Source organism: Furipterus horrens, unplaced genomic scaffold (assembly GCF_987537825.1).
Source record: "Furipterus horrens unplaced genomic scaffold, mFurHor1.1.pri manual_scaffold_2, whole genome shotgun sequence".
Taxonomy (NCBI): domain Eukaryota; kingdom Metazoa; phylum Chordata; class Mammalia; order Chiroptera; family Furipteridae; genus Furipterus; species Furipterus horrens.
Genome location: NW_028327172.1, coordinates 173067985 through 173080118, shown reverse-complemented (window position 1 = coordinate 173080118; position 12134 = coordinate 173067985). Strand labels below are relative to the sequence as shown.

The following is a 12134-nucleotide window of genomic DNA, read 5'->3' as shown; positions in this document are numbered from 1 at the left end:
AGAAATACACGTCTTACAATAAACACTCTCCAGGAGTGAATACTGCTGTAACTGTACTGAATTATACAATCTAAGGGGAAGGAAGGGGAAATCGAAGTATGTTATACAGAACATATCACCCTGGCTTTGCTTTTTAATGTGGTTAAGCAATATTATTATAAGCAAAACTGAGTATACCCCCCCCATGAACTGTAAGAAATGTAATCTTTAAGTTTATTGGCATTCATCATTTTAGCTACTTTTATACTTACAGTTCAGTAGTGCCACACTTGACAAGATACCATTGATGAGAGGCTCTCTCAGGAAACTAAACACTACAGTAAAAGAGATAGACTCTCTACTGATTTATATTAGTTATTAGTTTTCCCTGGCTATTATATCAAAATACTACAAGCATGATGGCTTTAAACAACACAAATTTATTGTCTTGAGATCTGGAGGTCTGAAATGGGTGTAAATGAACTAAAATCAAGGTGTTGAGAGGGTTATGTTCTTTCTGACCACTCTGGTGCAGAATGGGGTTCCTTGCCTTTTCATACTTCTAGAGACAGCACACATTTCTTGGCTCATAGCCCCTTTTCTCCATCTTCAAAGCCAACAATGGCCCATCAAGTCTGTCACACTGCACCACTCTGACGCTGACCCTCCTGCTCTGTCTCTTATAAGCACCCTTATGATTACATTGGGCCCATCATAATAATGCCGGATCATTTCTCCCATCTCAAGGTCAGCTGATGAGCAACCTCAATTCTACCTGCAACCTTAATTCTTACTAGTCATGTAGCATATATATTCATAGGCTCCAGGAATTAGGGCATGGACATCTTTAGGAGGCATTATTCTGTCTATCACGTTATCTGACCTAAATTTTAACATGATTTTGTTGGGTGATACCTTGACAGTGCACTGAATGGGGGCCTACTTTAGAAGCAGTAAGATGAGTTAGGAAGTCAGAAGAGATAAAGTGGAGGTTTAGACAAAGGTGGTAATAGCAGTGGAGGTGGTGAGAAGTAATAGAATCCTGCATATGTTTTGAAGGTAGTTGAGGTGTAGGATGTTAGAGAAAGAGAAGAGTCACATGGATTATCCAAAATATTTGGCCTAAGCACTGGGAGAAAATAAGCTGCTATTGATTAGGATGAAAAAAACTGCTGAGAGAGTAAGTTTAGGGCTTCTGTGTTCCGTTTATGGAAGACCGAGCATGCCTTCTAAAAACCAAAGAGGAGCACTGCCTTTTTAAAAACAACTCTGAACAATTTCTAGTATAACTGACTTGTCAAGAAGTTGGATTTACTGGGTAAAGGTTAGGAGGGCGATACCCCCTACCCCCCTTTTTTTGCCTTTGCAATGACTTCTGTTATTCCAGTGATTTATAACCAGTTGGAACAGAGAAGTTGTTGTAACATCTTAATACATTCCTGAAACTGCTTCACATGACCGTCCTCTGCCAGATCATCCTGAACTGCCTGTGTCAGCACTTACTCGCACAAAACTGAAGAAATCGGTGTTTCCAAATACACTACACTAATGCATGGTATTAACAATAGAGAAAATTGTGACAGGGGAGGTATATATAACTCTCTCAACTGTCTTCTCAATTCTGTAAATCTAAAACTGTGCTAACATATAAAGTTGATTGATTAGGAGGAAGGAAGGAAGGAAGGGAGGAAGGAAGGAAGGAAAAAAAGAAGGAAGGAAGGAAGGAAGATGAGTCCCTATGAAACATCCTTTTTCTGTAGTGGCTCTAAATACTTCCATACAAAATTAGCTCTGAGTGGCAGTTCCATGTTATTACTGAGTTTTTATTTCTTGTTTCTAGTTTCGAAGATTCCTTTCTGACAGTGGATTATTTTGTTATTCCAATGGATTTTTTGCAGCCAGAGAAGCCTTGTGGAACTTGAAGAACGCAATAGTTAGGAGAGGTTATGATATTTCAGGTGTTAATGTTAAGTGCTTTTATTGTTATCATATTTAATTCTGAGAACAAACCAATGTACTTATTAGGGACTATTTTGGCTACATTTTGCAGGTAGAGTAATTGATGCTAAGAAAGAATAAGTATTTACAGATAGGAAGTAATGGGGCTGGACTTCAGTCCAGGTAATCTGACTATAGAAACTGCCTCTCACTGCTGTACCATATTTTATCTCCAAATTGATCCATGCCATCTATTTGTGCTTGAAATTATTGCGTGTGATTGGTGTTAACTTGCCCCTAAAAGGTCCCATAGCTGGCTTTCTGCTCTGACTACTTCCCAAGAAAGCGAAATCTAGCAGAATCCAGCTCTCCAAAAGGGAAAGGAATTTTGGCCTAAAGGACCATCTGTGATCCTGCTGCTCGTGAGTCCTGAGGCTCCTGACACCTGGTAATGGTCAAGAACTGAGCACTACCACAGCCTTCAGCACACCGCATCATCAGCAGTTTCATTCTTCACTGCAGTTTCTGTTGAACACCTGACTGCTGTAGTCCTGCTGCTCCTTTACATGGCTCTCTCTCGTGAGGACTGTGCAGCCACTCAGCCCATCGCTAGTCTTTCTTCAACTGGCATCACCAGGAAACTGACTGCTCACCCTGAGATAACTTGCTAACTGCTCTATCAACGTTGATTTTACAATATTTAGGGGCAGGGTTCCTTGTGTATGACTTGACTGTGAGCTTCATGAGGACATGGATTGTGTCTGTTTTGTTCACTGTAACATTCCTAGTGCCAAGCAAAGTATTAGGTACTGAGTACCTTCTTTTTGAATGATTAGATTATGCACTACCATGTGTCCATACCTGATAGGGAAAATCAGGTGTCTTTGCTCTAGTAATGCTCGTAGGCTGTTGTCAGTGCCACTAAACACAGCAGAAGAATGACAATGCACCTAAATCATCTTATGCTCTTCTACCGACTTAGAGATGGCCTTCTGCACCTGCTGCATGAGAAGGGTTTGGGTTTAATGTTACATCCCATAAAACCCAGCCCTTGTCCTGACCAGTGGCAGGTACTTAGGAAATTTGAATGTTGTTGACTGATGGCAATCACACTTAAGAAATGGTGGAGAATAGATACTTCACATATAGGACATTTTCTTTGAAAAAGTTAGTGAAGCCATCAGATTTCCATCTGCCATCACTTTACATTTTTTCTGAGGTCTTGAGTTCACACAGTGGGCTGGAACTCCCCTGTGTTTTTGTGCAGAGTTTTATAATATGCTCTGAGATTTCATGCTCATCCAGGTCTCTTTTGTGCTGCATACAGGTAAAGTGTTTATCCAGTATTTCTGAGCTATATTACCTTTGAGTTCCCTCCTCTACATGCACACACACTGACTTGTTCTATGCAATTAGATTATGACTGACCAGGTGAAAAAATGATACAAAAACAATTTTAAAAATAATCTCTCTGTGGTGTGACACCTCCTTTAATTTTTTGATGAAGCTGTTACTATAAAATGTTAGCAAATACAGAATCTTAGTTCAGTTCAAACACGGGCAAGTATATGGATCCCGTTCTAAACAGGCTCTGTTTTTTTGTTTTTTGTTTTTTTTCCAGGCAAGAAAATTGATTAGTGATTTTGCCATTATCTTGTCCATTCTCATCTTCTGTGTAATAGATGCCCTGGTAGGTGTGGATACTCCAAAACTAATTGTGCCAAGTGAATTCAAGGTGAGTGAGCTTCTGTCTTTTCATCATTCCTGAAACTCTCCCCTTGTCTAGTTTTGTCACATCTCTCCTTAGTTTTGTAGAATTATTCATTTCTTTATATGTTTCAAAAATGTTCTCTTGCTAGGTGCATGTATACATTTTGTCTGTTTCTTTATTAAAATTAAGTGCCTGAATAAGATTGAATGCAAAGTTCACATTATCTTGTTTTTTTTTTTAATAGAAAAATACTTTATAATAACATTACAAACTCTGCTTTATACTGTTAGAGTATTTTAAAGTATCCTAAGTACTTTCATACAACTTATCACTTTGATCCATATAATAATTCTAGAATGCAATGTACCTATCATCATCCTGATTTTATGAAGTTGGTGTTTAAGTTATAATAATTAAACAAAATGTCCACAATTGCATTACTAATTCAATAATTCAATGCTCTTTTTTTTTTTTTTTTTTGCTACCCAACTACCTGCCATATAAACACACATTTATGTATAATGTGTGTTTTACTTATCACAAACAAGATATAAAATTTATTCATTTGATAAACCTGTTGGTATATCCAGGACTACTGGCTAAAATTTACATTTCAGTCATTTTTAAATATCCACACCTGATTTTCCATAAGTTTTTTACCTGTTTCCTAGAATACTTCTAACCTCTCTCTCAATCATGGAGACCATAAGAAAAACTAAATTGACTGTTGTTTTAGCTTAGTAACTACGCAGTGAGGAAGGGATGTCTATAGCAAACAGAATATTTTTGCATTATGTCTGCCATCACATGTTCATTAGCAAAGATAAGTTCTTGTGTGTTTAATCATTAATTCACTTAAGCCAGTATTTCCTGGGTGTTCGCTTTGAGTCAGGCTCTATACTGGATATTTGTAATGCAGTGATTAGCAAGACTAGGCTCTTCTCCTTATAAACTCACAACCTGGTAAAGATGGTAAAAGGTGGATAGATTCAGTGATAGAGTTATGAGTAAGGTGAGATGAAAAACGGAAGTATCTTCAGAGGACAAGAGAGCTTTTTTCATAATGTGGAAAAAATAATTCATAAATATAATTCTGTTTTAGTTTACTTGCATCGTTTAAAGTTAGAAAAAAGGTAGGAAATATCTATTTTTTTGTAGTAGGGTTGTATGATCTGCTGAGAGAAGATAGATCGGGGACTAGAATAACCATATTTTTAATTTTCTGTGATACATTTGAAGATTACATCAATTATTCTGGGTTATTTTTCATACATAAAACAGGAAACGCCAGAGTGTTCTAAATATTTGAGTAAAGCATAAAAATGGTTGTAGCTTTTTATATATTGTATTATGAAACGATTACAATTTGGCAGTATTAGATACAACTTCAGTATAATTGCTAAAGTCTGTGAACAAAGTTCATGGTAGTTTTGTAATTCCTTGCCAGTCTTTTAACTGAATTTTACATCTGGGTTTTTCTTATGGCTGGCCCTTAAACTTAAATTACTTTCTTCCATGTTGAGTCCACTGACCTATATTCTTAGTCTCCTTAATTTAAAATATTCCCTTAAAAATAACCTTTTTAGGAAACTTTTGGTGAATAATCTTCTTTGTCGGATCTCTCAGTAAAACCATTTCCATTTTTCAATGTGTTGACTCTCCAAAAATAAAAGTGTGTCTCTCCCATTGATTTTTTTCACTAAGTAGTTCATATTAATGTTGTTTGTTTTCTCTGTTCTTCAAGCCAACAAGTCCAAACCGCGGTTGGTTTGTCCCGCCATTTGGAGCAAACCCCTGGTGGGTGTACCTTGCAGCTGCTATCCCTGCTCTGTTGGTCACCATTTTGATTTTCATGGACCAGCAAATCACAGCTGTGATTGTAAACAGGAAGGAACATAAACTCAAGGTATCTGTTCATAATAATGCTTACCATTGCCTTCTGCTTTCTTTGGAGTTCTGAAAACAAATATGGATTCAAAGCTAAGATGGTTTTATTGGGAATTGTATTGTAGCCAATGTTCTTTAAGACTTGGCAGAGTCCTGGAATCACCTATTGTTGACACAGCTCCTCATTATACTTTAGGAAGATTTCACTTAAATCTGGAAAAGTTGTTTCACATTGTGTTTCCTTAGCCACCAAAGAGAGCAATATAAACTTTTACTGCTCAGCCACTGTCATCCTACATCTGATTTTAATGTGGTGATTATCCTTAATGAAGACAATGACAAATGCTTTTCCTGAAACTATAGAAATTCATAGACACAGACAATAGTATGGTCGTTACCAGAGGGAAAAGTGGATTGGGGTGGGGGGAGTAGTAAAGGGTTAAGGGAATCAAGTATATGATGACAAGAGGAGATTTGACTTTGGGTGGTATGCACACAATACAGTATACAAATAATGTGTTATAGACTTTTGCACTTGAAACCTATATAATTTTATTAACCAATGTCACCCCAATAAATTTAATTAAAAAAGAAACTATTGAGGTAAAAATGTGGATATTCTTCTTTAATTGGTTGATATGATGAGTTATATTAATAGATTTTTCTATTGTTGAACTAGTCTTGGAACCTGTTAGTATACAGTTTCTTTTTTTGTATAGTTGGATTCAGTTTCCATATTTTTGGGGGGCTGAAGATTTTTGCATCTCTGTTTAAGAGTGACATTGGCCTGCAATATTCCTTTCTTATAGTGTCCCTGTTCAGTTTTGGTGTTAGGGTATACCATCCTTATAAATCAGCTGGAAAATGTTTCTCCTATTTATTCCTCTTCTACACCATTCTCTTAAATACAATATAATATTCTCTTTATTTTGTACAACATGCCAATCAATTACCTTTCCTTTGAATGTCCAGACACGCTTGTAAAACTAACCAGGAGGCTTCTGTGTAGAACTTGAAAAGTGATGACCAAAATGTTTTCATAGTTATAAAACACTCAGGATTTTGATTTTTTTCTTTTAGTAACTTATACTTTTTAAATTTCTTCTATTTTTCCCATATTTTCAAATTTATTGACATGTTGTTTATAATATCTTTTGTGATTTTTCTAAATCTATTTTTTCTTTTTAATTTTTAATATTATTGATTTGTGCTTTTTACTTTCCTTCATCAATCTAGCCTGAGTCTCAATAATTATACTACCCTGATTTCAAAGAAGCAGTTTTTTACTATATTAGTTTTCTATACTATATCTTTGTTTTGGTAATACTTTCTTTGTTTTGAAGCCATGTTATTAAGTACATTCAGATTTATATTTAATTTATCCTTTTAGTGAATTGAACTTTTTATGTGATTCTTTTTATTTCTGTTAATGCTTTTTGCCTTAAAGCTTTTTTATCTTGTACTAATAAAGCTATGGCTGCTTTTAATTTTTATTTGTCCAATATGTATTTTTTTCATTTCATTTTTTCCCAATATAGCTTGTGTCTTGTGTCTCTTTTTACATAACACATAGCTAGGCTTTTTAAAAATCCATCTCTACATTTTTTGCTTTTAACTAAAGTATTTATTTAAATTGATGCTGATGACTGATAGATTTGAATTTATTTTTACCACATCACTTTTGCATTCTATTTGTCTAAATTTATCTGTTCTTTTTTAAAATTATCTTTTTTGCCCTCTTTTAAGTTGATATAGTTTCATTTTTCTTATTATCTTTGCTCTCTTTTTTTTCCTATTACTTTGGAAATTACACACTTCATTTCTTATTTTTAGTGATTATGTTGCATATTTTTAAATGAATATTTAAGTTCTAAAGGTAGTATTTTTGGTAGTATTTTTACCTTTCTCCTGAATAATGCTAAGGACTAAAGAATGGTTTAATTTTGAAATTTCTTCCTGAATTATATGCTGTTACTACCCATATTTTATTGCTATCTGGATTTAAAAATCCAATTAATTAGACAAGGTCAGTATTTTTAGAATTATGTACAAGTTTTAAATTTCCTTTGCTCATTTTCTTTTATTTCTCTTTTTTTCATTTCAGACCCTCCTTTTTGGAATTTCTTTTTAGACTTAATTATTTCTTTTAAAAAAGTTATTTAATGTTTGGAGGGAGGGAGGGAGGGAGAGAGAGAGAGAGAGAGACAGAGACAGAGACAGAGACAGAGACGGACACAGAGACAGAGGCATCATCTTGTTGTTTCACTTATTTATGCATTCATTGGCCCTCACCAGAGATCAAACCTTCAACCTTGCAATATTGGGACTGCCCAGTCAGGGCCCTGAATTATTTCTTTTAAACAGAACTTAACAGACTTTAGAAATTTCCTCCTGTGCCAGTCTTTGGGTGGTAAGCTTTCCCATTTGTGTTTGTCTAAAAATGTTTTTGTCTCACCCTCATTCTTAAAAGGCAGTTTCTTTGGATATATTTTCAGTTGAAAGCTATTTTTTTCAGTACTTAGAAGCTATTTTCCATTACTTCTGACTTCCATAAAAAGTGAACTGTCAGTATAATCTCATTCCTTTGTAAGTAATCATTCTTTTGGATGCTTTTATCATTTCTTTTTTTCTTTTTTTACATATTGGATTATTGGGATTCCTGAATCTTCCTGTCTTTTACTAATTATGGAACTTTGTAATTCTTTGACTCTTTAAATCACTAACACATCTTTATGGAATTCCAAGTAGAGTTGCATTGTACATCTCCATGTTGCACTTCGTTTTTACTTTATTTATTTATTTATTTTAACACTTCTTATCTCTTGGTCTATGTTATATTTTTCATAGTTTTTTATATCTTTATTTTTACTTATTCTTTCTTTTGTTGGTCCATTAAATTTTTATTTTCAAGAAGTATACATTTTTATATTTAGAAATTTTATTATTTTCCAAATCTCCCTGTTCAGTATTGTTAGTATTTATCTTCTTTATTATTCTTTTATACTCTCTAATTTATCATTTTGTATATATGTTATATTTTTAGGTTTGATTCTAAACTTTGGTTTTTGGCTGACCCTTATTCCTGGTGGTGTTCTTCATTATGTATTTAGTGCTTTTTACAAAATTTTTAATACTTCTTTTTTTTATTGTGAGCTAATCTTCCTATGCACATTTTTCAAAGTCTTCCAGAAAAGATTTTATTTGCTTCGGGGAGGTACAGTAGTCCCTCTCTATGTCGCGGTTCATTTATCGCGGCCTCATTGTATAGCGGGATTTTTAAAAATATTATATTTAATTATTTATCGCGGATTTTTCACTATCTCACAGGATTTTGCGGTACTGTATACGTATGTTGTTAAAGGTACATAGGTTTAAGAGTATAGAAAATGTTTAAGAACATAAGTAGTGTTTATAAAAGTGTGGAAAAGGTTAATAAGGGAGTGGGAAAGGTTAATAAGGGACTGGGAACAGTTTGTAAGTGTGTAGGAAGGGTTTATAAAGCCTTAAAATATATATAAATACTAAAATAGATGTAAGGTTCCTACTTCGTGGATTTTCACCTATCGCAGGCGGTTCTAGAACATAATACCTGCGATAAGTGAGGGAATACTATATAGGAGAGTTCAGCCAATTCAGTAACACTATATCTATTTATATAAAAAAAATCTTTTATTACAGAACGCATTTTTTGGAAAGTTTTAAACATATATGTAAAAAGAAAGAATGGTATAGCTTCATACACATATCACCCAACTCTCAAAATTATCAACTCATGTCCAATCATCTATCATATAAAGCCTAATCATCTTATCCTCTTCCTATAATACTTTGAAGTAAATGTAGACAACATTTCATATTATCTGTACATTTTAGAGAGTATTTCTAAAAAATATTTTAAAACCATGACTACAATATTATCATCAGTTTAAAAGAAGTTAACAAAATTTCTCAATATCATCAAATACACAACCAATATTTACATTTATGAATGTGCCATAAGTATAATAAGCTTTAAAATACAATTTTTCTTTTTAAATCAAGATCCAAACGAGGCTGAAACATTTTTTATCTTAAATCTTTGATGAACTTTTAGTCCATAGATTTTTTTTTTCTCTCTGTCATTGTTTTTTCTTATACTTTGTTTGTTGAGGACAACCACGTTGTTTTTCTGCTTATCTTTTGCTGTGTAATAAACCACCTGAAAAACTTAGAGATGTCAACATAACAATGTCCAAACCTGTAGGGAAATTTGTATGAGTTTATTTGACTTTATTTGAGTCACACAGAGGGGATTGAATTACAGGTAGTTAATGAGATTATATGCTCTCTTGAGGGCCTCTGCGTGATCTGAAAAAGAGACATTTCAAAGGTGTGTTAAACTAGATGCACAGAAATAATGGATAGGCTTGCCCAAGGCTAAGGTAACCCTTTTGCTAAAGAAATTATATGCCTGGAGTGTGACTACCCATCTTGACCCACCTGGTTAGGAATTTATGATCAGATCACCCTCTGAGGTTACTTTTGGTTAGATTTATCACAGAGCCCATTTTTCATCTACATGCGACTTAAAACAATAATTTTGTATCATTTCTTGGGTTTCTTTGTATTGACAGGAATCAGATGTATACTTCTTGTTTGAAGTCCTTCCTGTAGTTGCAGTTAAGATACTGGCAGGGCAATTCCGTCTGAAGTCTTAACTGGGCTAATTGTCCAAGATGGCTTCTTCACTTACATGTCTAGGATATGTAATACCTCTTTGGAGATTACTTTTTTTCTTTTCTTATGGCATTACATCTAATGTAAAGGCCAAGAGAGGCATGTATTTCCACTGATTTTCTCTGTAGGTTTTTTTCTTTTCTTGCCTAGTTGACCAATTTAGGTTGCTGTGTTTAGGGTATCTTAGTTTTAGTTCAGGGGGTGTCTTCCATCTATACCTTTTCCCCAAATCCCTAGGATTGGTTTCCTGTCCATAGAGTTGAAGGCCATTCTAATCCTCAAGGATTCACATGGTCTGTCCAGCCTTGACTCTGGAGACTTTCTCTTTCTTGTTACCATTGTTTTTTGTGTCTGGTTGCTTCTTTTACTTTCTATCTGGTAAACCATAATTTGTATAAGGTATTTTCTGTATTTGGTCAAGCATTGTTAGATGTTCTATACTGGGAGGAGTTTCAGCATTGATTTAGTTTGAAAAGCCGAAAATAGATGTTGACTAATATATTTTATTCCGACAGAAAGTTGGAAACATATTCTTAGTTTTGGTACATGGTTGGCCAGATTTGCTATGTGTCTTTGAAAGTAAATGCCTGTAGTGGTTTTTTTTTAAACTTTTTATTGTTTGTTTGTTTGTTTTGGCTGAAGTTTTCTTAATAACATTCAGAATTTTGAATTTATCAAACTTAGGATTCATAAAACATAGAATTTTAAAAATTCTCTTATTCCCTATAGAAAACATTGGAAAATCAAGGTATATTAGGGTTTACCTCTTAAAATAGGAGCTGAGTATAAAAAAATAAGTTTTCATCACTTTTGGAATTGCTTTTTTGAAGTCATTCCTTTGGATGACAATAGTTACAGAATAAGTTCCAGTTTTTTTTTGACATAGGTCTAATGATACCAGTGAGTTCATCGGAAAATTAAAGGCTTTTCACTCTGGATATTGTGCTTTTCACATTTTGTTAGGAAAGGAGGCTGTGGAGCGTGAAAATTAGAAATTTTGTCTAAAATTATAAAGGGGCCTGACTGCTATGAAATTGATTCCAAAGAGAAACCTCAAACTGAGAGAGATGGAAGCATTATGATATTAAAAGCAGCATGTTTTTGGGTGGCACTTGCTTTGGCTTTGTGTCAGGTGGTGCTGGCTTGGCTGACTGTTCTGTTTGGGATGGGATCCACCTTTCCACTCTGCTGCACAGCTCTGTATTGATGTAGGAACGCCAAAGCACTTGGCCTTTTCTTTTTTTTCTTGGTCCTCATTTTGGTTAATTTTTTCCCACATTATCCCTACAGAGCACTCAAAAGCAAACCAGGTTCAGCAAGGTCACGACTTCTCTAAGGTTGTTCCCTGAGTCATTGCAGAGGCAGAAGAGTTCTGAACTTCAGACTATAAAGCAGGGGATACCTCTCACAAGGAAAGTAATTTTAAGTGTTATAGATAAGGTGTGGGAAGGAGAAATAGTTTAGGATAGGTATATAGAAATAGATATTAGGTCCTTGTAACTGTAAGTTCTTTCTGATATCCTCTATGGTAAAACCTTAATTTAAGTGTGTTTTCTTAGATGACTCCAAAAGTTGCCTAGCTTAAAAAAAAAAATTTCTATTATCAAACCTTAGATCCTGGTATTTCATGTCTAGATTATTCTAATTGTTTAGCTATAAGTTAATAGCCTGTCTCTCTCTCTTTATTCCAAAAGCAGTAATTTTTTTTAAGAGTTGTTCTTATATTTGTCAGTCCTATGTTTCTAAACCTTTACACCTTGGCCTCTAAATCTTTGCCCCTTAAAAAATATCAGTTTGCCTTAGCCTGGGATTTAAGTCTCTTTGTGGTATGATCTCAACCTACATTTAAAATGATTCTCTTTATATACTTACTATTAGGATTCTGTGGCCAAATGAGTTGTTG

General features: G+C 34.3%; 1 protein-coding gene across 6 annotated transcripts in view; it reads left to right on the top strand.

The window, feature by feature from the left end:
* Positions 1-12134, top strand: part of SLC4A4 (solute carrier family 4 member 4) — a 331756-nt gene that overhangs the window by 292726 nt on the left and 26896 nt on the right. For all 6 annotated transcript variants that reach the window (XM_090266786.1, XM_090266782.1, XM_090266785.1 and 3 more), the window contains 2 exons: positions 3539-3652; positions 5373-5534. In XM_090266786.1, the coding sequence (XP_090122912.1) occupies positions 3539-3652; positions 5373-5534 (276 nt within the window). The remainder of the gene's footprint in view (positions 1-3538; positions 3653-5372; positions 5535-12134) is intronic.